The following is a 26,621-nucleotide window of genomic DNA, read 5'->3' as shown; positions in this document are numbered from 1 at the left end:
AGATGGAGACCATTCGGACTATCTTACCATTGATCCAGGAGGGTCAATATATGACCACTGTGGACTTAAAGGATGCGTATCTGCACATTCCTATCCACAAAGATCATCACCAGTTCCTCAGGTTCGCCTTTCTGGACAAGCATTATCAGTTTGTGGCTCTTCCTTTCGGGTTGGCCACGGCGCTGCAAATCTTCACGAAGGTGCTAGGGTCCCTTCTGGCGGTTCTAAGGCCACGGGACATAGCAGTGGCGCCTTATCTAGACGACATTCTAATTCAAACTTCGTCCTTCCAACTAGCCAAGTCTCACACGGACTTAGTGTTGGCCTTTCTAAGGTCTCACGGGTGGAAAGTGAACGTAAAAAGAGTTCTCTTTCCCCCTCACAAGAGTTTCATTTCTAGGGACTCTGATAGACTCGGTGGACATGAAAATATTTCTGACGGAGGTCAGGAAATCAAAGATTTTGTCCACCTGCCGAGCTCTTCATTCCATTCCTCGGCCGACAGTGGCTCAGTGTATGGAGGTAATCGGACTAATGGTAGCGGCAATGGACATAGTTCTGTTTGCTCGCTTGCATCTCAGACCACTGCAACTATGCACAATCAGTGGAATGGGGATTATGTGGATTTATCTCCTCAGATAAATCTGGATCAAGAGACCAGAGACTCTCTTCTTTGGTGGTTGTCACAGGATCATCTGTCCCAGGAAATCTGTTTCCGCAGGCCAGAATGGGTTATAGTGACGACAGACGCCAGTCTTCTGGGCTGGGGTGCAGTCTGGAATTAAACAAATCCTCTAGATCCACTTCAGAGACGAAAGAAAGTAAGAACCTGTCAATATGTAAAAAAGCAGGATCTTTATTGGGTACTTAAAAACAAAGATAGAGACCAAGCTCCATTACTTCAAGGTAAAGGCTACAGCTTGACAGACTGCAGACATGTTTCGCGTGTGGCTACACGCTTGTTCACTGCGGTCTGAAAGCTGCACATTCAGCCTCTATTTAAAGGGGCCCTTGTCAATTAAAAACAACACATAAGTTAACCCTTACCTTACTAAATTGATAGACAATACACAAGATAGTGGAAAGTCAATGTCAGTTACAGAGGCCCCTTTCATTACATAACTTAGCAATATAAGATCCTATACACTCTATAGATAAACATGTTAAATACAGTGTTTTTGCAAATGAATAACTTTACTACAGGTATTATTTTTAACTGTTTTATCATTTAGTTAAATGAATACATTTACATCACTCTCCTTGTTAATACCATTAGGATGGCTAGTATTTAATTCAAAGATCCATTTTGCTTCTTTGAAATTAAGTTTATATTCTCTATCTCCCCCTCTTTTGTTTTTTGGTACAAAATCAATTGCCTGTATGGAGAGCAGGGAGGCATCACCCTGGTGCATGGTTTTAAAATGTCTTGAGACAGGGGTATCCCTATCTGGGTCCTCAATGTCTCTTATATGCTCCAGAGCCCTGTCTTTGACAAAGCGTTTGGTTCTACCAACATATTGGATCTGGCACCCCCTACAGGTTAAAAGATAAATGACATATGTAGATTTACAGTTTAATTGAAACTTAATGTCATATTCTCGACCTGTTACTGTGGACTTAAACTTTATGCCTTCTTTTACATAATCGCATGTTTTGCACCTTTGTGCTTTACATTTAAAGAAGCCCAATCTAATGATATGAATTTAAAATTCACAGCAGAATAAAACAAAACCTCCATCAAATTTTTGGACTTGGAACTAGTGGTGGATCCAAGTTCAAATAAGATAAACACTACTGTATATAGAAAACCTACAGGAGGCAACACGATTCTAAATTACAGATCATGTCACCCTGGGCATGTTAAGAAGGCGATCCCAAAAGGTCAGTTCCTGAGAACTAGACGAATATGTTCAAATGAGATAAACTATGAAACTCAGTGTAAAATTTTGGAAAACAGGTTACTAGATAGGGGGTATCCAGATTCTTTATTAAAAAACACAAAGGAAGAAGTGTATAAAATACCTAGGGATAATCTGTTAAAATATAAAAACAAATATGGAGATAAACACAAAGAGAAAGCAAAGAACAAAGTAGTTTTCAGTACCCCTTATAGCCTTGAATTCAATAAAATCTGTAATATCATAAAAGAAAGCTTACCCATTCTAGCTGTGGACTCAGGCTTAGAAGAAATTTCAAGGGAGGGCTGTAAATTTGTGTCAAGAAAAGGTCTAACTATTGGAAACATGGTAGCCCCGTCCGATCTACCCCTTTTACATAAAAAAACTTGGTTACCAAATAGATTGGGCTTCTTTAAATGTAAAGCACAAAGGTGCAAAACATGCGATTATGTAAAATAAGGCATAAAGTTTAAGTCCACAGTAACAGGTCGAGAGTATGACATTAAGTTTCAATTAAACTGTAAATCTACATATGTCATTTATCTTTTAACCTGTAGGGGGTGCCAGATCCAATATGTTGGTAGAACCAAACGCTTTGTCAAAGAGAGGGCTTTGGAGCATATAAGAGACATTGAGGACCCAGATAGGGATACCCCTGTCTCAAGACATTTTAAAACCATGCACCAGGGTGATGCCTCCCTGCTCTCCATACAGGCAATTGATTTTGTACCAAAAAATAAGAGGAAGAGGGGGAGATAGAGAATATAAACTTAATTTCAAAGAAGCAAAATGGATCTTTGAATTAAATACTAGCCATCCTAATGGTATTAACAAGGAGAGTGATGTAAATGTATTCATTTAACTAAATGATAAAACAGTTAAAATAATACCTGTAGTAAAGTTCTTCATTTGCAAAAACACTGTATTTAACATGTTTATAGAGTGTATAGGATCTTATATTGCTAAGTTATGTAATGAAAGGGGCCTCTGTAACTGACATTGACTTTCTACTATCTTGTGTATTGTCTATTAATTTAGTAAGGTAAGGGTTAACTTATGTGTTGTTTTTAATTGACAAGGGCCCCTTTAAATAGAGGCTGAATGTGCAGCTTTCAGACAGCAGTGAACAAGCGTGTAGCCACACGCGAAACATGTCTGCAGTCTGTCAAGCTGTTGCCTTTACCTTGAAGTAATGGAGCTTTGTCTCTATCTTTGTTTTTAAAAGTACCCAATAAAGATCCTGCTTTTTTACATATTGACAGGTTCTTACTTTCTTTCGTCTCTAAAGTGGATCTAGAGGATTTGTTTACTTTTGAGGAGCTTATCTCTGTTAGCCCGGATCTACTTTTTCTACATTTGGTCTCGGAAGCGGAGGCGTTAGGATCAGGGCTCCAGGAAGCACTACCGGACCGAAGACGTGTGCCTACGCTGAAGCAAACGCAGCCTGAAAGCACGGATACCTAGAGGTGGTAAGCGCCAACCTTCTTTACTCTTTTTCTCTGCAGTCTGGAATTCCCTGAAAGCTCAGGGTTTGTGGACTCGGGAGGAGGATCTCCTACCGATAAATATTCTGGAATTAAGAGCGATATTCAATGCTCTCCAGGCATGGCCTCAGCTGGCTTCGGCCAGATTCATCAGGTTTCAGTCGGACAACATCACAACTGTGGCTTATATCAATCATCAGGGCGGAACAAAGAGTTCCTTAGCGATGATAGAGATCTCAAGGATAATCCAATGGGCAGAGGCTCACTCTTGCCATCTGTCAGCGATCTATATCCCAGGTGTAGAGAACTGGGAGGCAGATTTTCTAAGTCGTCAGACTTTTCATTCGGGGGAGTGGGAACTCCATCCGGAGGTGTTTGCTCAGCTGGTTCGGCTATGGGGCACACCAGAGTTGGATCTGATGGCGTCTCGTCAGAACGCCAAACTTCCTCGTTATGGCTCCAGGTCAACGGATCCTCAGCCTGTACTGATAGATGATCTAGCAGTACCCTGGTCGTTCAACCTGGCTTATGTGTTTCCACCTTTCCCTCTCCTTCCACGTCTGATTGACAGAATAAAACAGGAGAGAGCATCAGTGATTTTGATAGCGCCTGCGTGGCCATGCAGGATTTGTTTTGCAGACCTGGTGGACATGTCATCCCTTCCACCATGGTCTCTGCCATTGAGACAGGACCTTCTGATTCAAGGTCCATTCAAGCATCCAAATCTAATTTCTCTGCAACTGACTGCTTGGAGATTGAACGCTTGATTCTATCAAAGCGGGGTTTCTCTGATTCAGTCATAAATACCTTGATTCAGGCTCGAAAGCCTGTTACCAGGAAAATTTATCATAAGATATTACGTAAATATCTTTTTTGGTGCGAAAACAAAGGCTTCTCCTGGAGTAAAATCACAATTCCTAGGATTTTGTCTTTTCTCCAAGAGGGATTGGAGAAAGGATTATCAGCTAGTTCCCTAAAGGGACAGATATCTGCTCTGTCTATTTTGTTGCACAAGCGTCTGGCAGATGTTCCAGACGTTCAGGCTTTAGTTAGAATTAAGCCTGTGTTTAAACCTATTGCTCCGGCATGGAGCCTAAATTTCGTTCTTAAAGTTCTTCAGGGGGTTCCGTTTGAACCCATGCATTCCATAGATATTAAGCTTTTATCTTGGAAAGTTTTGTTCCTAGTTGCTATCTCTTCAGCTTGAAGAGTTTCTGAACTTTCTGCATTACAATGTGACTCTCCTTATCTTGTGTTCCATGCTGATAAGGTGGTTTTGCGTACCAAGCCTGGGTTCCTACCTAAGGTTGTTACTAACAGGAATATCAATCAAGAAATTGTTTTTCCTTCTCTGTGTCCTAATCCTTCTTGTAAGAAGGAACGTCTGTTGCACAACTTGGACGTGGTTCGTGCTTTGAAATTTTATTTGCAGGCAACCAAAGATTTTTGTCAAACATCTTCTTTGTTTGTTGTCTATTCTGGAAAGCAAGGGGTCAAAAGGCTACGGCGACTTCTCTTTCCTTTTGGCTGAAAAGCATCATCCGTTTGGCTTATGAGACTGCTGGACAGCAGCCTCCTGAAAGGATTACAGCTCATTCTACTAGAGCGGTAGCTTCCACATGGGCTTTTAAAAATGATGCTTCTGTTGAACAGATTTGTAAGGCTGCGACTTGGTCTTCGCTTCATACCTTTTCCAAATTTTACAAATTTGATACTTTTGCTTCTTCGGAGGCTATTTTTGGGAGAAAGGTTTTGCAAGCAGTGGTGCCTTCCGTTTAGGTTCCTGTCTTGTCCCTCCCTTCATCCGTGTCCTAACGCTTTGGTATTGGTATCCCATAAGTAAGGAGGAATCCGTGGACTCGGTACATCATGCAAAAGAAAACAAAATTTATGCTTACCTGATAAATTTCTTTCTTTTGCGGTTTACCGAGTCCACGGCCCGCCCTGTCTATTCAAGACAGATGGTATTTTTGATTAAAAACTTCAGTCACCTCTGCACCTTATAGTTTCTCCTTTTCTTCCTTGGCCTTCGGTCGAATGACTGGGGGGGGTGGAGTTAAGGGGGGAGCTATATAGACAGTTCTGCTGTGGTGCTCTCTTTACTTTCAGGAAGGACAATATCCCATAAGTTGGGATGAATCCGTGGACTCTGTACATCGCAAAAGAAAGAAATTTAGATTCTGTAAATGGTCCATATGTCTGTCAATCCTCTCCTTGGGTATAGTTTTCTGATTCTGTAAATGGTCCATGTGTCTGTCAATCCTCTCCTTGGGTATATTTCTCTGATTCTGTAAATGGCCATATTCGTTCTGTATAAATCGCCTATATCTTACTATTTTTTATGTCTTCATAATGTATTTGTTTTTGTGATGCAGCTCTGTTAGTTCCGCTGGTAACATTTGCTGACCCTGGCATTTATGCTCTTCACAGGTTAATGAAAGGGCAGGGCAGATCATACCTTACGACAAGTTCTATATACATGAAGTGCAAGATGTTATAGATATCCGCAATGATTACATTAATTGGATACAACAGCAGACATTTCGATTGGTAAGTTTAATTATTTTTGTAGAAACAATGTTTAATGGGTAATACTGAGAGGTTAAATAATTGCTAAATAATTATAGCTATTTTACCCTATTCAGAAATTCATGTGAATAATTAAATATTATACCATACCATTACATTTAATTCAAACATTCTAAAACATTTATTCCATATAAAGGGGAAGAGAGTCCACGGCTCCATTAATTACTTTTGGGAATAAATAACCTGGCCACCAGGAGGAGGCAGAGGCACCCCAGCCAAAGGCTTAAATACCTCCCCTGCTTCCCTCATCCCCCAGTCATTCTTTGCCTTTCGTCACAGGAGGATGGCAGAGAAGTGTCGGAAGATTCAGAGTTGTCTCTTATGGAGGGTAGTACTCTTCGGAATGGGACTGGAGTTTTAAGTAGTCCTGTCAGCCTCTCAGTGAGAGCTTGGGTGGAAGTCCGGAGATGCAGGGAGGAGAGTCTTTCTGCGAACCCATCCCGACTCATATTAACAGCTCCACAAGCAATCAGTGTTGACGAGTTTCGCTGCCTGCTTTCTGCACTCAAGTCCATGTCAGGAGCGATGCTTCTACCTGTCACACTTTGAAGGGCCGTTTTCCTGTTCCACGGCATAGATTCTGGGAAGATTGTTTCATTTTTTTAAAAAAATTTTTTAACAAGCTTTATTGATAGTAAAATAGTATAAGACAATACACATATTCTGAAAACAATAAGGTTTCAAGCATACTATAAAATAGTAAAATTATACATAAACTGTTTGTCTCATTATCTTTCAAAGATATAATCTCAGTAAGCTTGCTGTCCTTTTTTTTTTTAAAAAAAAAGACAAATTAACAAAATAGATGAACATAGTATCATAGTAACATCATATTGTATCTAAGGTAACCATATCTTTAGTTTAACATATAGGTTGTTAGTTTAAAGAAATACAGAATATTTAGATAACTTTGTGAGGTACATTCGCAATAAATTATGCATCTGAAGGGGGGGTTGTGTTTGTGGAGTGAGTATATTCATCCCAATAGAAAGCCATGGCATTATAAAAGTCTAGCCTGTTGGTTTTTTGGTAGTGGTATCTCTCCAAAGACAGAAGAGAAGATACATTTTTTTCTCCAACTTTTTATTGTAGGTATCAGCTTTTTCTTCTAGAGCCTTGGAATCAGTTGCTTAGCGCCGCTGATTATTATGTATAATAGTGTTGATCTGTACTTACATTTAATTTTGGGCGGTTTATTAAACAATAGGGTCAGAGAATCTTGTGTGATAAAGCTTTCTCAATTTCTTCGTGTACTTCCTGCCAGTAAGGCTGGAGGATAGGACAGTCCCACCAAATGTGGAACAAGGTACCAATCTGATTGCATGCTCTCCAGCATGAAGGATCTGATTGCTTGTAAATTTTAGCCAATCTGCTTGGATTAAGATACCATCGGCCTAGTATTTTCATGTTGGTCTCTGTTATGCTCATTGATGAAGGTGATTTACCCATTTGTTTAAAGATTGTGTTTCAAGTCTCAAGCGGGATATTAAAGCCTTATTCTGTTTCCCATGTTTTGGTATATGAGGGAAGTTTTCTGGAGTGAATGTCTAGTAATATTTTATATATTGCTGAAAGTGTTCCTTTCATGTGGTTGGTGGACCAGCATAAAATTTTAAAGGGATACAGACCTCTGACCAGGTCATGTTTATCCCTGTTTTGTGTGATTAAGTGAGACTGTTGCAAGTATTCGAACCATCTATTAAAGAAAGGGATGTTTCTGTCTGCTAAGGCTGCTTTTGTTAATAATGTCCCAAATTCCAACAACATGGAAAATAAGTAGATATGTTGTGCGCCCCATCCATCATCAAGTTTTGATGCGTGGGAAGCTCCAGGTTATGCAACAAGGGTGTAAGTGGTGGAGGAATTGTTGAGATTCCTCTCTGTGTTCCTGCTAGGGTGTCCCATGTAGCCAAGGTGTCCCGGATTAATGTAGGAGTGTGAGATGGGATATTCCTAAATTGCCTGCGTGTCTAACAGATGCCCCCCAGGCTTTTTGTGTTGGCTAGATTGTGTTCTAGTTTTACCCATTCCTTACTTTGTGTATTCTTGCACCAATCTACAATTCTAGTTAGTTGTGCTGCTTGTTTATAAAAGCTAAGGTTGGGGATACCGAACCCTCCTCTGTCGCAATTTCTATATAACATGGGTTAATCTATTCTAGGTCTTTTGTGTGCCCATATAAATTTATATAATGTGGGGGCAGTTGGATTAGTAGCGTCTGAAATAAATACAGAAAACAGGGAAGTATACTCATTTTATAGGCTAAAAAAATCAGTAAACAACTGATATAGATGTACACCTGGATAGCACTCACATTCCTGCTCATTAAATTAATGAGATAGATGCGTTTCAGACAGAAGGATGGAGTCTAAAGCACAAAAATTAAAATATAACTTTTAATCAAAAAATTAAAATAATGTATTTACAAAAGGACACACATTTAAAATCAACGTTAGTATCATATCAGTTTGTTTTAGTCAATTGAAAACACTAAGAAGAAAGTTGGTAACAAGCTATCTGAATACTATATGTGTCCTTAGATACATACAACATACATACCCGATTGTAATCTATGCTCTCTAGGTTCAGTAATAAGATAAATAACGGCACTATCTATGTCGCTCATACTGACTGCATAAGTAGAGAGTGACATCCAGCCGAAAGGTATACTTAAACCATAGCAACAAACATAGATTTACTAATCCCATAAGTCAGTGACTTTATTTTCACAGACACAGAAAAGCCACTATACAAATTGCAAATAATTCAATTGGATAGTCGGCAAAATTCTATTACGGATCTAAGACACACAACTTAAGCACACTAGTACACCACCTTGATCCTCATGTAATTCCATCAGCTGAGGTAGTACCAGCCATATTAAATTTGGACCTCAGTGTTATTGGTTAAACCAATATTTATTATTGACCTTTATTTGAGCCGATATAACTGAAATATACACAGTCCTTTACTATCTAACCCGCAGGCAACCCCTAGGGAGGCAATTGACTAAAACAAACTGATATGATACTAACATTGATTTTAAATGTGTGTCCTTTTGTAAATACATTATTTAAATTTTTTTATTAAAAGTTATATTTTAATTTTTGTGCTTTAGACTCCATCCTTCTGTCTGAAACGCATCTATCTCATTAATTTAATGAGCAGGAATGTGAGTGCTATCCAGGTGTACATCTATATCAGTTGTTTACTGATTTTTTTAGCCATTATTCCAGTACACAGCACCTTTTATCTTTCATTTAGTGATTACAGCACAAGAATTAGCTGATTAATCATAGAAGAAACGATATTCTTGCATTACATCTTAGTAGTGCCTTAGTAACAAATAGTTTGTTTCAAAGTATACTCATTTTATAGGCTTGAATCCTTCCTAACCAGGAGAGATGTTTGTTTTGCTAAGTATTCAGATCTGTTTGAATGGATTTGAGGAGTTTTTGATAATTCAGTGTAAACAATGCACCCAGGGTTTTGGCTATTTGTATTCCAAGGTATTTCAGTGAGAAATGTCGTTTTTATCTGTTGGCTCATCTGATCAGAAAGTTGTACTCCCAGAAATTCCGATTTATATATGTTGACTTTAAAATTAGACAGCGTGCTATAGGTTTCAATTTCTAGCATCAGTATCGGGATGGACAATTGTGGGTGGGTTAAAGAGAAAAGAACATCATCGGCATAAAGTATCATTTTGTATTGTGAGTCCCCTATTTGTATCCCGTGGATCTCTTTGTTAACCGCTAAAACTTCCATGGCCATAACGAACAACAGGGGCGAGAGAGGACATCCCTGTCTCGTTCCATTGAGGATGGGGAAGGGGTCAGACAAGGAGTCGTTTAGCCTAATACAGGCCCTAGGAGTGTTATATATTGCAAATATTTTGTCTATAAGCATATCGCCAAAGCCGAATTGGTTGAGGGTGGTTTTGAGAAATAGCCAGTCTAGCCTATCAAAGGCCTTCTCGGCATCGATAGCTAAAAATATTGAATGAATATTGTGGGTTTGAGAATACTCTAGTAGATTTAATACTTTAATAGTGTTATCACACGCTTCTCTTAGGGGTACAAAACCTACTTGGTTGGGTTGTATAAGTTGGGGCAAAAATCTATTAATTCTGTTAGCGATAATCTTTGCGTAGAGTTTGATGTCCACATTTAATAATGATATAGGGAGAAAATTAGCGGGTGTATCTGGCTGCTTTGCAGGTTTTGGGATGACCGAAATGTGGGCTTCTAACATAAAAGGAGGGAAGGGGTGCTGCTGGTCCGTTCTATTAAATATTAAGCATAATTGAGGTAATAAAATTGGGGCAATTTTTTATAATATTGAACGGTAAAGTCGCCTGGGCCCGGGCTCTTTCCAGAAGGCAATTGCTTTAGGGTCATTGATATTTCTGCTGTAGTAATTGGGGCTTCCAGTTCTTTTGCTTGGATTTCGGTCAAATGTGGCAAGGGGATTTTTGACAAATAATTTTTTACCTTATTTATGTCAATGGAGAGGTAATCTTTTTTTTAAACTATAGAGTTTAGTGAAGTATGTTTGGAATTGTGAGAGGATTGCTGGCGTAGTGTTCACTTTTTGATTTGTAGGCGTTTTTAGTTCATGAACATAGGTTTTAAGTTTGAGTGCGCAAGCCAGGAATTTTCCTGCTCTATTGTTCTCAAAATAGAATTTTTGCTTAGTTTTTAATGCTAGGGTGTTGGCCTCCTGGATTAATAACTCAATCAGGCCCATTTATCAAAGGTCTTGCGGACCTGATCCGACACTGCGGATCAGGTCCGCAAGACCTCGCTAAATGCGGAGAGCAATACGCTCTCCGCATTTAACATTGCACCAGCAGCTCACAAGAGCTGCTGGTGCAACGCCGCCCCCTGCTGACTCGCGGCCAATCGGCCGCCAGCAGGGAGCTGTCAATCAACCCGATCATATTCGATCGGGTTGATGTCTGGCGATTCCTGTCCGCCTGTTCAGAGCAGGCGGACAGGGTTATGGAGCAGCGGTCTTTTGACCGCTGCTTCATAAGTTGTGTTTCTGGCGAGTCTGAAGACTCGCCAGAAACACGGCCCTTCAAGCTCCATACGGAGCTTGATAAATGGGCCTGATGGACTGATTTCCATACATTTTTCTAGTTCAGTGTATATGTTGATGCCTGCTGGGGGGTTTTTATGTTCAAACTCCAGCTTTGACAATGAGTCTGGCAATTGCAGGTATTGTATTCTGGCTATCTTTTTAACGTGTGTCTGTCTTTTGATAAACTCGCCTCTATTATAACACGTATGGGCTTCCCATACTAAGAAGGGATCGGTTTCTGGGAGAGAGTTAAACTTAAAATATTCTGGGAGAAGTTTTTCTATTTCAGCTTTAAAAGCAGGGGCATTTAGTAAAGTGTCCTCTAGTTTCCAAAGGAATGTACTTTTTGGTGCAGATGGCCTCTCAAGTTGTGAGAGTACTGCGGAGTGATCTGACCAGACCGTGTGTGATATTTTAGAAGATATAATATTAGTTAAACCTTTTTGGTTTGTTATTAAATAATCGATTCTGCTGTAAGATCGATGCAGGGTAGAGAAAAAAGTGTAGTCCCGTTGTGTAGAGTGTTTAAATCTCCATATATCAAAGAAAGTCTGGTCCATCATAATTTTCCATAATTGTTTGACTATACTCTTAGAGGTAGACGGATATGGGTTTGTAGTGTCTATATTCGGTTGGATAGGTATATTAAAATCTCCACCGATATAGAGTGCGCCTTTCGAATAGTCTAGGATTTGGTTGAAATATTTTTTAAAAAAAGGGAAGCTGTTTAGTGTTTGGGGCATATAAATTTACCAACGTCACTGGGGTACCTTATAATAAGCCGAAAACGCACAAAAACCTGCCTTCAGTGTCTGTGTGTGTTTGAATATGAGTGAAGGGTATGTGCTTGTTTATGAAAATGCTTACTCCGTTTTGCTTTTGATTAGATGAGCTGTGATAGTGCTGTGTGTAGTGATATCCTAGGTATTTAGGCTCCTTGGACTTCTGGAAATGGGTCTCCTGTAAGAAAAGGATGTCACCCTTTTTCCTGTGTAGATCTTTAAGTGCAATCAAGCGTTTCTGCAGTGAATTTAATCCCTTATTATTTTGAGTAATTAGTGTAATAATTTTTTCTCTAGGTGCCATTTTTCTTATACTGGGTTAGATATAAGAGAATCTGGTTGTCCAAATGTGTGTGAATATAATGTAATGTGTGTACTTCTGTTACTGTGAAACAAATACAAAGCAATAACTGGTTAAACAATAAACGACAAACAAATAACATTGCCCCCTGGGATCGCCCAGGGGGAATTGGTAAAGCCATTCTCATTAGGACAAAAAAATGAGCAAGATTTAATCATATTCTCTTGGAGATGGTAACCAGCTCCTTAAGTGAACTATTATTATTTACAAATTCAGTCCACTGTAATGTATAAAAGTGCTTTACCTTTTATGCTCATAACGCAGGATTGGTTATGCGTTATGTGTCAGGGGAAAGGGATGTGGATGGGGAGGCAAGGGAAAAAGGGGAATAAGGGCAAAGATATTTAAAGGCAGATTGTGGCAAATCTACATTTGGTATCTCAACACCCCCTGTGTCATGATCCTTCTGGTGGGCAATAGTCCCGTACAAAGGTCAGCACCTTTTTGTTTTTCTTTGAATTTCCTCTGAGGCTTAGTTGGCTGAAAAGGAAGGGAGTCTCTCAGATCTTTTCACTTATCTGATGCCGCTTGTGTGGCTCCAATGCGGGCGCCGGCCTGCCTTTCTTCGGAGTGGAAGTGCTCTGAGTGTGAGGCTTGTTCTTAGAAGAGGCGTGGGTGGACCTGTTGCCATTTCTCTTTTTGATGTTTTGCGCTTTTGTGGTCTGGTTGGTCGGCTGGGGCTTCTTGTTCGTCACATTCTGGCGGATCCAAGACCAGAGCTCTACAGAAGGCTGACATGTCTGAAGTGGATTTGCATGTCAGTTTCTGGTTCCCATGGAGGACATATAAGTGGAAGGGGAAGCCCCATCTGTACAAAATTCTCTTTTGTCTTAGTAAGGTTGTTAAAGGGTTCAGTTCACATCTTCTCTGAAGAGTACGTGGCGAGAGGTCAGCATAAAACTGGAGAACCATACCTCTAAAGCGCACTGGCTGGTTCTTCCTAGAAGCATTTAGCAATTCCTCCTTTTCCCTGAATTGCTTAAATTTAATAACAATGTCCCTAGGAGGGGCCGTGTCAGGCGGTCTAGGCCTCAGCGCTCGATGGGCCCTATCCCACTATATACTTTCTGCTGTGGGGGACCCCGTTAAGTGTTGGAAGAGGGCTTGGAGATATGTTGGTAATTCCTTAGGACAGATTCAGGAACTCCCCTGATCCTTAAATTCTTCCTCCGGCCCTGATTCTCTAAATCCTCTATCTTATCGTGCAGCATGTCTAGAAGAGAGGATTGTTGCACCGTCTGTTCTTGTAGCGAGGTGACTGCTTCACTGGTTTGTTATGAGGTGTCTTCCCATGCTTTGACTCGGAACCCCAAGGAATGTATGTCCTGTTTGAGTTCCGCCATTTCTTCTTTTATACAGGATCTGATGATTTCTGCTATGTCCTGTTTGGAAGCTAGAGAAGAGAGTAGTGATGTTGGAACTTGTGTCATGGGGTCCCGTGTGGGTGAAATTGGGCTAGAGGTGCCAAGTTCTCTAACCAGCGATGAAGGCATATCTGGGTCAGAAGCTGCAGACATTCTCATGTTGGCTGAAAAAAAGTTTTTCACCACGTGGTCTTTTGCTACCATTGACTTAGTGAGTTTTGCAGGCTTCATTTGTTTTTAGCCGCCATCTTTATCTTTGGTGCAGACCTCGTGGAGCAGCAGCCCCTACAAAATAAGCATATAGACCCCAGCAGTACAGTAGAGCAGGTTCCTAGGCAGACTGACACTGTGGGAACGTACAGCAGACATCAGCAGTATAAGCATGGAGCAGCAGCCCCTACAAAATAAGCATATAGACCCCAGCAGTACAGTAGAGCAGGTTCCTAGGCAGACTGACACTGTGGGAACGTACAGCAGACATCAGCAGTATAAGCATGGAGCATCAGGCGCTACAAAATAAGCATATAGACCCCAGCAGTACAGTAGAGCAGGTTCCCAGGCAGACTGACACTGTGGGAACGTTCAGCAGACATCAGCAGTATAAGCATGGAGCAGCAGGCCCTACAAAATAAGCATATAGACCCCAGCAGTACAGTAGAGCAGGTTCCCAGGCAAACTGACACTGGGAACGTACAGCAGACATCAGCAGTATAAGCATGGAGCAGCAGGCCCTACAAAATAAGCATATAGACCCCAGCAGTACAGTAGAGCAGGTTCCTAGGCAGACTGGCACTGTGGGAACGTACAGCAGACATCAGCAGTATAAGCATGGAGCAGCAGGCCCTACAAAATAAGCATATAGACCCCAGCAGTACAGTAGAGCAGGTTCCTAGGCAGACTGACACTGTGGGAACGTACAGCAGACATCAGCAGTATAAGCATGGAGCAGCAGCCCCTACAAAATAAGCGCATAGACCCCAGCAGTACAGTAGAGCAGGTTCCTAGGCAGACTGACACTGTGGGAACGTACAGCAGACATCAGCAGTATAAGCATGGAGCAGCAGGCCCTACAAAATAAGCATATAGACCCCAGCAGTACAGTAGAGCAGGTTCCCAGGCAGACTGACACTGTGGGAACGTACAGCAGACATCAGCAGTATAAGCATGGAGCATCAGCCCCTACAAAATAAGCATATAGACCCCAGCAGTACAGTAGAGCAGGTTCCTAGGCAGACTGACACTGTGGGAACGTACAGCAGACATCGGCAGTATAAGCATGGTGCAGCAGCCCCTACAAAATAAGCATATAGACCCCAGCAGTACAGTAGAGCAGGTTCCCAGGCAGACTGACACTGTGGGAACGTACAGCAGACATCAGCAGTATAAGCATGGTGCAGCAGCCCCTACAAAATAAGCATATAGACCCCAGCAGTACAGTAGAGCAGGTTCCTAAGCAGACTGACACTGTGGGAACGTACAGCAGACATCAGCAGTATAAGCATGAAGCAGCAGGCGCTACAAAATAAGCATGGAGCAGCAGGCCCTACAAAATAAGCTCATAGACCCCAGCAGTACAGTATAGCAGGTTCCTAGGCAGACTGACACTGTGGGAACGTACTGCAGACATCAGCAGTATAAGCATGGAGCAGCAGGCGCTACAAAATAAGCACATAGACCCCAGCAGTACAGTAGAGCAGGTTCCCAGGCAGACTGACACTGTGGGAACGTACAGCAGACATCAGCAGTATAAGCATGGAGCAGCAGGCGCTACAAAATAAGCACATAGACCCCAGCAGTACAGTAGAGCAGGTTCCCAGGCAGACTGACACTGTGGGAACGTACAGCAGACATCAGCAGTATAAGCATGGAGCATCAGGCGCTACCAAATAAGCATATAGACCCCAGCAGTACAGTAGAGCAGGTTCCTAAGCAGACTGACACTGTGGGAACGTACAGCAGACATCAGCAGTATAAGCAGGGAGCAGCCGGCGCTACAAAATAAGCACATAGACCCCAGCAGTACAGTAGAGCAGGTTCCTAGGCAGACTGACACTGTGGGAACGTACAGCAGACATCAGCAGTATAAGCATGGAGCAGCAGGCCCTACAAAATAAGCGCATAGACCCCAGCAGTACAGTATAGCAGGTTCCTAGGCAGACTGACACTGTGGGAACGTACTGCAGACATCAGCAGTATAAGCATGGAGCAGCAGGCGCTACAAAATAAGCACATAGACCCCAGCAGTACAGTAGAGCAGGTTCCCAGGCAGACTGACACTGTGGGAACGTACAGCAGACATCAGCAGTATAAGCATGGAGCAGCAGGACCTACAAAATAAGCACATAGACCCCAGCAGTACAGTAGAGCAGATTCCTAGGCAGACTGACACTGTGGGAACGTACAGCAGACATCAGCAGTATAAGCATGGAGCAGCAGGCGCTACAAAATAAGCACATAGACCCCAGCAGTACAGTAGAGCAGGTTCCCAGGCAGACTGACACTGTGGGAACGTACAGCAGACATCAGCAGTATAAGCATGGAGCATCAGGCGCTACAAAATAAGCATATAGACCCCAGCAGTACAGTAGAGCAGGTTCCTAAGCAGACTGACACTGTGGGAACGTACAGCAGACAGCAGTATAAGCAGGGAGCAGCAGACGCTACAAAATAAGCACATAGACCCCAGCAGTACAGTAGAGCAGGTTCCTAGGCAGACTGACACTGTGGGAACGTACAGCAGACATCAGCAGTATAAGCATGGAGCAGCAGGCCCTACAAAATAAGCACATAGACCCCAGCAGTACAGTAGAGCAGGTTCCCAGGCAGACTGACACTGTGGGAACGTACAGCAGACATCAGCAGTATAAGCATGGAGCAGCAGGCCCTACAAAATAAGCATATAGACCCCAGCAGTACAGTAGAGCAGGTTCCCAGGCAGACTGACACTGTGGGAACGTACAGCAGACATCAGCGAGGCTGTACATTAAACTGTCCTCATGCACACTGAGTAAGGGCAACAAACGCAGCAACACCGGCTCTTTGGAGACACTGCCAAAAATGTTTCACTAAAAAAATCTCATTGCAGAAAATTAAAAAAGTTTTGCCTCTGTGCTTGGCTGTATGTTTGACTGAGGGTCATGGGAAGAGGGAGATATTTAAAGCTCTTTTCTGTTGTGTGTTGGGGTGCCTTTTGTCGTCTCCTAGTGTTCAGGATGGGAATTCACAAACATGATGACTTGTGGACTTTCACTATCATGAAAGAAATTAATTTATCTGGAAACCATAAATTATGTTTTTGTCAATTTCCCCCAGATAGCATTATAACTTTATCAGACATATTTGTAACATTTGCAAAATTAACATTATTGAAATGCTTAGCAACCGCTGAATCATTATTATAATACTTATAATAATACTAATCTGTTCAAGTACCCTGATTCTATCCACCATTGTAGTTTTCCTACATATTGACTCAAATAAATGACAAAGGTTTTACAATTTGTAATTGCTTTTTGTAGGGTAACCTCTCCAGCAAGAATATGTAGATTAGTGTAGAAAACATTGGTGATATAAATTGGTGCTATACTATGTTGTTTAATTTCTTGTTTTTAACCTGTTGTATTTAATTGTGTATAATGGTAAAGGAGCTAATTACAAAAAAATATATATAATTGGATATCAAACCCTGAAGGTCTAGTCTATGATCTAAGTGTCACAAACTTATATATCCTTACGTTATCTGCATGTTTTATATTATATTCCTAAATACATTTTGATATTTTAAATATCCCACTCTGTTTATTGATGCAAACTGGCTTTTTTTTTCATTTCTTCACAGGGAGTGGATGTTCCAGTTACAATTTGCACATATCCTTTTGTTTTTGACGCACAAGCAAAGACTGCACTTTTACAGACAGACGCTGTTCTACAGATGCAGGTACTGTTAGCCAAAACCAACTGTCTATTTCAATACATAGAAATCAGTATACGTCTACTTATTCAGTCTGTCACCTGAGACTTTTTAGGTCAGGGGTGGGCAGACTTTTGTAAGGCAAGGGCTACCTCTAATTTCATTCCAAGTGATGTGGTCACCAGTCGCTGGCTGAACATTTTATTTTTGCCACAAATAGGACCTGTTGGCTGAAAATTTTATTTTTGCCACAAATAGGACCTGCTGGGTAAAAATTTTAATTTTGCCTCAAATAGTACCTGCTTGCTGAAAATTTCATTTTTGCCACACATAATACATCTTTAAAAATCAGCCGCACTCTTTACTTACTGCGAGAGCTCTCTCTTTACGTCACGCTGGGACCATCAAACAACCTTATCTGTGTACAGCGCCTGTGTATGAATAAGTAGTCTCACAATCAAGACGGCTCGAGTCTAGGGCTAGCGGAGTAGTCAAGCCTGGAACACATGGGAAACACAACGCTCAAGTACGATGACAATGAACTATTCAGCCAATCAGACAGACTCATTCTACTAAGTTATTTTATTGCCTGGACGAAATGTCAGGTTTATTAGGGGGCAGGTCCTGTTGGCTGCTCTCCATTCGCCCACTACTAGCTGAAAACTACTGCAAATAGTTGGGACAGTGACAGCCGCAGGACCTGCAGGCTCTGTACCGCCTTACACAGCAACTAGAAACTGGTATAGCAGCAACAGCACTGCCCTGCAAACTCTGGGGACAGAAAGCTGCAGAAACTAGCACAAATTATAGCTAATATTAGTGTGTCAGAGAAAGTATCAGAGAGCAGCATCAAAGCCTGGTACAGAGTAAGTAAAAGAACCTGAGGGGAGAAACAGACCCTGGGGGGAAAAACACCACCAGACCATTCACCCGGCAGAGCCTGCTGACAAGTAACGGAGGAAAGAACTAGAAAGTATCAGAGAGCAGCATCAAAGCCTGGTACAGAGTAAGTAAAAGAACCTGAGGGGAGAAACAATACCTGGGGGAAATAACAACACCAGACCATTCACCCGGCAGAGCCTGCTGACAAGTAACGGAGGAAAGAACTAGAAAGTATCAGAGAGCAGCATCAAAGCCTGGTACAGAGTAAGTAAAAGAACCCGAGGGGAGAAACAATACCTGGGGGAAATAACAACACCAGACCATTCACCCGGCAGAGCCTGCTGACAAGTAACGGAGGAAAGAACTAGAAAGTATCAGAGAGCAGCATCAAAGCCTGGTACAGAGTAAGTAAAAGAACCCGAGGGGAGAAACAACACCTGGGGGAAATAACAACACCAGACCATTCACCCGGCAGAGCCTGCTGACAAGTAACGGAGGAAAGAACTAGAAAGTATCAGAGAGCAGCATCAAAGCCTGGTACAGAATGAGTAAAAGAACCTGAGAGAAGTAACAGACCCTGGGGGGAAAAACACCACCAGACCATTCACCCGGCAGAGCCTGCTGACAAGTAACGGGGGGCAGAACTAGAAAGTATCAGAGAGCAGCATCAAAGCCTGGTACAGAGTAAGTAAAAGAACCTGAGGGGAGAAACAATACCTGGGGGGAAAAACACCACCAGACCATTCACCCGGCAGAGCCTGCTGACAAGTAACGGGGGGCAGAACTAGAAAGTATCAGAGAGCAGCATCAAAGCCTGGTACAGAGTAAGTAAAAGAACCTAAGGGAAGTAACAGACCCTGGAGGAAATAACACCAGACCATTCACCCAGCGGAGCCTGCTGACAAGTAACGGAGGAAAGAACTAGAAAGTATCAGAGAGCAGCATCATAGCCTGGTACAGAATGAGTAAAAGAACCTGAGGGAAGTAACAGACCCTGGGGAATAAAACACCACCAGACCATTCACCCGGCAGAGCCTGCTGACAAGTAACGGAGGAAAGAACTAGAAAGTATCAGAGAGCAGCATCAAAGCCTGGTACAGAGTAAGTAAAAGAACCTGAGGGGAGAAACAATACCTGGGGGGAAAAACAACACCAGACCATTCACCCGGCAGAGCCTGCTGACAAGTAACGGGGGGCAGAACTAGAAAGTATCAGAGAGCAGCATCAAAGCCTGGTACAGAGTAAGTAAAAGAACCTGAGGGGAGAAACAATACCTGGGGGGAAAAACAACACCAGACCATTCACCCGGCAGAGCCTGCTGACAAGTAACGGGGGGCAGAACTAGAAAGTATCAGAGAGCAGCATCAAAGCCTGGTACAGAGTAAGTAAAAGAACCTGAGAGAAGTAACAGACCCTGGGAATAAAAACACCACCAGACCATTCACCCGGCAGAGCCTGCTGACAAGTAACAGAGGCAAGAACTAGAAAGTATCAGAGAGCAGCATCAAAGCCTGGTACAGAGTAAATAAAAGAACCTGAGGGGAGAAACAGACCCTGGGGGGAAAAACACCACCAGACCATTCACCCGGCAGAGCCTGCTGACAAGTAACGGAGGAAAGAACTAGAAAGTATCAGAGAGCAGCATCAAAGCCTGGTACAGAGTAAGTAAAAGAACCTGAGGGGAGAAACAGACCCTGGGGGGAAAAACAACACCAGACCATTCACCCGGCAGAGCCTGCTGACAAGTAACGGAGGAAAGAACTAGAAAGTATCAGAGAGCAGCATCAAAGCCTGGTACAGAGTAAGTAAAAGAACCTGAGGGAAGTAACAGACCCTGGGGAATAAAACACCACCAGACCATTCACCCAGCCGGAGCCTGCTGACAAGTAACGGAGGGCAGAACTAGAAAGTATCAGAGAGCAGCATTAAAGCCTGGTACAGAATGAGTAAAAGAACCTGAGGGAAGTAACAGACCCTGGGGGTAAAAACACCACCAGACCATTCACCCGGCAGAGCCTGCTGACAAGTAATGGAGGAAAGAACTAGAAAGTATCAGAGAGCAGCATCAAAGCCTGGTACAGAATGAGTAAAAGAACCTGAGGGGAGAAACAATACCTGGGGGAATAAAACACCACCAGACCATTCACCCGGCAGAGCCTGCTGACAAGTAACGGAGGAAAGAACTAGAAAGTATCAGAGAGCAGCATCAAAGCCTGGTACAGAGTAAGTAAAAGAACCTGAGGGGAGAAACAATACCTGGGGGGAAAAACAACACCAGACCATTCACCCAGCGGAGCCTGCTGACAAGTAACGGGGGGCAGAACTAGAAAGTATCAGAGAGCAGCATCAAAGCCTGGTACAGAGTAAGTAAAAGAACCTGAGGGGAGAAACAATACCTGGGGGAATAAAACACCACCAGACCATTCACCCAGCGGAGCCTGCTGACAAGTAACGGGGGGCAGAACTAGAAAGTATCAGAGAGCAGCATCAAAGCCTGGTACAGAGTAAGTAAAAGAACCTGAGGGGAGAAACAATACCTGGGGGGAAAAACAACACCAGACCATTCACCCGGCAGAGCCTGCTGACAAGTAACGGGGGGCAGAACTAGAAAGTATCAGAGAGCAGCATCAAAGCATGGTACAGAGTAAGTAAAAGAACCTGAGGGAAGTAACAGACCCTGGGGGGAAAAACACCACCAGACCATTCACCCGGCAGAGCCTGCTGACAAGTAACGGGGGGCAGAACTAGAAAGTATCAGAGAGCAGCATCAAAGCCTGGTACAGAGTAAGTAAAAGAACCTAAGGGAAGTAACAGACCCTGGAGGAAATAACACCAGACCATTCACCCAGCGGAGCCTGCTGACAAGTAACGGAGGAAAGAACTAGAAAGTATCAGAGAGCAGCATCAAAGCCTGGTACAGAATGAGTAAAAGAACCTGAGGGAAGTAACAGACCCTGGGGGGAAAAACACCACCAGACCATTCACCCGGCAGAGCCTGCTGACAAGTAACGGAGGAAAGAACTAGAAAGTATCAGAGAGCAGCATCAAAGCCTGGTACAGAGTAAGTAAAAGAACCTGAGGGAAGTAACAGACCCTGGGGGGAAAAACACCACCAGACCATTCACCCGGCAGAGCCTGCTGACAAGTAACGGAGGAAAGAACTAGAAAGTATCAGAGAGCAGCATCAAAGCCTGGTACAGAGTAAGTAAAAGAACCTGAGGGGAGAAACAATACCTGGGGGGAAAAACAACACCAGACCATTCACCCGGCAGAGCCTGCTGACAAGTAACGGAGGAAAGAACTAGAAAGTTGCAGCAGAGTATCAGACAGAGCAGGACCTGGAACTGCCAAACCCCGAGGTACCGAGCAGCATCTCAGCCTGGCGCATGAAGACTCTGTACTATGGACTGATCGCTCTTGAGACAAAAAGTAGGAGAGTTTGGGAAAGGCAGTAACCAAAGCTGGGGCTGTGAGTTTAGCTACAGCAGTGTCGCACATGCTGAAGTACACATACCGCCATCATAGACTCATAGCCGATTTCAAAAGTCTGCATAAGAGAAACATTACTCATACATCTACGGTGGCGACGCTCTTCACTCATAATCTAGATGTGTGAGAAATGTTTCTCTTATTAATTAGACTTTTGAAATCTTCCAGGCGGTCACCTCAAAATTCACTTGTGGTCCACTGGTAGACCGCGATCTACCTCTTGCCCACCCCTGCTTTAGGTAGTATTAATATTTGGCAGTTATGCTTTTCTTGTGTATGCTGGTGTTATATAAAAGGCACCTTAAGCCTGTGTATTCCACCGTTTCAATGTCTCAGTCACCTGTTCTTCTTTCATAAAGGTGGTGATAGTCCACAATCCATTACTCCTGGGAATTATACTACTGGCCACTAGGAGGAGGTACAGATCCTAAAATTCCAAGAGCCCTTAAAACCCTCCCACCTTACTGGAAACTAGCAGGAGGAAGGTGAGGAAGGAAGGTGCTCCAGATGTTTGTGAGAAGGGTGCTCAGACCAATTTGAAGCCCAGTTTTCCTCTCAGAGAGCTACAGTTTGGACAGAGGGATGTCTGTGGAGTATGGGTAGTTGCACAGAACACCCTATGGGAGTTAATCACAGGACTGCCACAGGTGTCACTGGGACCATATTGTAGTGTATAGCATTTTTAGGTTTGGATATATAGGTACCTTATTTCACACTATTAGTTAGAAATTCTTCCACCTGTGTGCTTAAATAAAATACTTTATTTGAATTAATGTAAGTAATAAATTAAAACTATTTTTGTTTACAACCAAAGCTTCTACATACCTTCAATATAATGTTTAACCCCTTAAGGACCAGCGACGTACCCTGTATGTCGCTGGCCTTTTTTGGGACTTGATTGTTTTATAGTGCGGTCTTGCCACCAGCGTTGAGACTGCTCTATTCCACAAAGCCTTCTGGAGGGAGGGCATTAATAGCATGTTCTTGCTAGACTTGTGCTTTAATGTCCTGAAAAAACCCTTAACGACCAGTGACATACAGGGTACATTGTGGTCATTAAGGGGTTAAATTATCCTGAGACGAGCAGTAACGACCGCCCATAAAAGGAGGAAGAGTTTATGCAGCTTCCACCCCCATCCAATGGAGAAGCGGCTGTGTCCGTTCATTTTAATATGCCTGTGATGTAATGTCTGTCCCCTTAGCATGCACGCTTGCTTTTTTCGCATGCGCACTTTGGACAGAAACACACAGCCAACATATTTGTTTTTCTTTTAATCGCATGGCACCGGCATCCGATGCTTGGAGCGTGACGCTTCGCTGGGTAAGTGGAGAGAGGAGGGCGATTCTGTGCATGCTTTTGCAATAAAATAGTTTAGATACGCATGCGGGCTGCCATAATATTTCTACCTAGGAAGAACATTGTAATAGGGCCATGTAATGAATATAAAATGGGTTTAGCGCAGATTTAAATTTAGAATTAAAATTACAAGGAATGAAAAGAGAACTTTAAAGAGGTGCCTATTAAAAGATATTTATTATATATAGAAGTTTTGAACAAGTTAAAGATTTTTTTTGGCTTTCCTATCCCTTTAAGTATTCGTTAGCGTGGGTCGACTTTTCACGCTCCCTTTTTGTTAGCGTGCGTCAGTTATTTGAGGTGTTTTTTGCACTCTTTCTTATTAGAGCATGTCGGCTTATGCACTCATCGTTTTTTTAGCACCTTTAATTAGCGCCCGATAGCTTATGTGGACGTAGGATTTTTTTGCACTTTTATTCCTCGTTGGGTTAGGGCTCATCTGAAACTGATACTATATGGATATTTAATTTTCCTGAAGTTTGCTTAAGCCTCTGGTGAGGGGGTAATATGTCATTGCTTTGAAGAGCTGCTTTATTTGGGTGTAAGGTTGCTTTATTTACCCTACCTTTTATATCTGTAATTTGATTTTCTCTTTGCCTGCCTGTTATTTTTCATAATGGAGTACACTGATTCTGTCCCCTCTTCTGTTATTACAATTACCCCAGAAGCGGGGGGCGGAGCGCAGCCGTGCAGGAACATGGCCGCACTTTGACACAGCTCCGTTACACATTCCCACTCACTGGCTCTAATATGGTGATCTAAGGGGCAAATGAGGGTCTAAATAACGACTATATCACCTCTAACCGAAGGGCACATAGTCCAAGTTGTTGCCGCACTCCAGATGTACTTTAAAGAGCAGAGAGACTCCTCCGCAAATACAGGCCTGCTTCGGCGATTCCCCGCCTAGTGATCTCTGACCGGGGGACCTCACGACCTACCTGCCTGAGCTGACCTGCCGCATCGAAGTGCCCGGAGTAACGGAGAAAGACCCGGGGCAGAACAATCGAACGGATCCCCGCGATCAGCCGCACGCCCGCACATTACCCACGTGGCGCCTCTCCTAACTGAACAACGGCAGCCTGCGCTCACTCGCCCGGCCACGAACATCCTCACCAGGCCCATCAACGCACAGGTATAAAGCCGCATAAGGCCCCTAACACCACACCAGTAAAGTTGTGCCTTTATGACCCGGGCCCATAGTTTACATCTTGACAACTGGGAGGAGGGTTCCTTTGGGCCTACACACCATCCCATAACCACGATAAACGCAGACCTAGTTGGTGGTCACGGAGGGCCCCGGATTGCCTTGTAATCGCCCTGCACAGTCGCTTCACCACCTGACAGCCCAAATCCTGATACATACTACAGAAAGAAACGGGTTAGCTCACTATACTAATGGCGACTAGGCAGAAGCCGAAAGCAGACAAAAAGGCCTCCATCCCAGCCGCTGCTACTATGTCCTCATTCTTCCATAAACAGGATAACGAAGCCCCTGACCCTGCTAAGGAACTCCTGATGGCTGATACACCCATATTACAAGATCAGGACCCTGCTCCACACTCACAGCAGCTCAATCTGATACAGCAGACTATCTCCCAGCTTCCCTCCAAATCCGACCTTGCAGATCTAAAATCTTTAATTAAAACGGAGATGTCTTCCTTGAAAAAGAACATTGGAGAACTTGGGGCTAGAATAGAATGTCTAGAAGAGGGACAAGACACCTTGGATACCATGATGTCCAATGCTAACCACCAAATGATTAGACAGGATCTCACGATGCAAGCACTCCAACTTAAAATAGAAGACCTTGACAACAGAGGTCGCAGGAGTAATCTGAGGATAAGAGGAGTCCCTGAAGAAGCAACTCAGGACTGCCTTGTCTCCTACCCGCTACAACTATTCGAATACATTGCCCCAGCCCTTAAACTTACTGAAACATCACTGGAACGTGCACACAGAGCACTGAGACCAGTCCCAAAACCACCTAATCCTCCCAGGGACATTATTGTTAAATTTGCTCACTACTTAGAGAAGGAGGAGATTTGGAGACAAGTACGCCTGCAGAAGGAGATTAAGTTCCAGACCTATAGTATTCAAATATTCCAGGATATTAGCCCAGCAACAATTGAAAGGAGAAGAGGAATACGTTATATTACCCAAGTCCTACAAGAAAGGCGAGTGAAATATAGATGGGGGTTCCCATTCAGCCTCATAGTCCAGCATGATGGAAAAACACACGTCTACAAAGATACCGAAGACTTGGACGCTCTCTCAAAAGGTCTTAACATTCAATTCCCTCAACCGCACCCTAAAGACTCGGATCCACCCTCCACAAGCAATCAAGCAGACCCCAAGCCGCAAAGACCACAGTGGTCCCAAGCCATCAAAAAGAAAAAACTGGACCTTCTTTCATCCTAGGTCCCCTTCACCAGCCGCGCCCACGGGCGCCTGACTGCTATGCAGAAATGCAAGTACAGAAGACACAGAATCTCTCTCTCAGGACACGATAAGTATAATATGGCACAATGTAACTCACTAGTGGGGAGATGGGAACTGGGATTAATGTTGGACTGCCTTGAAATGTTGCTCACTTTCTTCGTAACTACCATGTTTTTTTACTGCTTTTAAAAAAAAAAGGAAAAAAAAAAAAAGGTTTTGACTTCACTCCTCCCCCTCCCCATCTCCTATCCCCCTCCCTCCCCTCCCACGCCTTTCCTCCCCACCTACCTGCCTACTACCTACAAAATCTTCCCACGACACGTGATCTGTAATTGGCATGATTTCCCTTTTTTTGCTTTGAAATGTGGGGTTACTGTACTGTAAGAGATTCTTGCGGGAGGGTGGTTATTGTACAATGTAGATCCGTAACTGTATAAGATTTTGTTTTAATTGCATTCCCTTCCATCCCCCACAAATATAGGCTACTAACTCTCCCCACCCCAACCCTTCCAAAAATAAGCACTAACCAGATTTGACACGAACCCATGCCCCCCCCCCCCCTCCAACTATTATAACCAGAGGAAAATTCATCTTCCACCTTTAAGTCTTGCCCCCAGGGCCTGTAACCAGATTTGCTTAAATCCACACTAATATTACCTGAGAGTCTAAGCGGTTCGCCCCCTTTTCTTGAACCCTGCCACCCAAGGCAAGATTATATTACTACCTTCATACACGGACCGCTATAACTGTAGGCGACCCACCCCGTAGTCCCTAGAGGAACTCCTCTCATCTACCCTTTGAACTAAACCCTCTCCCAAAGTTTGCCCCCAATCAATCAATCACTCAAAATTCTTTTCGATGAGTCAGTACCAGTTGGGATGTGACACCCCCTATCCCTTAACTCATGTTATTGATGGTTCTCTCAATAACTCTTGTTCTTTTGTTAAATGTTTTTCGTTTTAAGAGATTGTATGTTATGTT

The 26,621-nt window shown here is 43.1% G+C and overlaps 1 protein-coding gene across 1 annotated transcript in view; it reads left to right on the top strand.

Moving 5' to 3' along the window:
• The window catches only part of HERC4 (HECT and RLD domain containing E3 ubiquitin protein ligase 4), a gene marked incomplete at its 5' end in the record, with an annotated part of 748,563 nt that overhangs the window by 374,340 nt on the left and 347,602 nt on the right, over positions 1 to 26,621 (top strand). Inside the window, 2 exon segments of the mRNA XM_053691837.1 lie at positions 5,813 to 5,932; positions 17,402 to 17,500. Of these exon segments, the coding sequence (XP_053547812.1) occupies positions 5,813 to 5,932; positions 17,402 to 17,500 (219 nt within the window).

Source organism: Bombina bombina, chromosome 9, assembly GCF_027579735.1.
Source record: "Bombina bombina isolate aBomBom1 chromosome 9, aBomBom1.pri, whole genome shotgun sequence".
Classification (NCBI taxonomy): domain Eukaryota; kingdom Metazoa; phylum Chordata; class Amphibia; order Anura; family Bombinatoridae; genus Bombina; species Bombina bombina.
The sequence above is the reverse complement of the archived record's forward strand: the minus strand, read 5'-3'. Positions and strand labels throughout refer to the sequence as shown.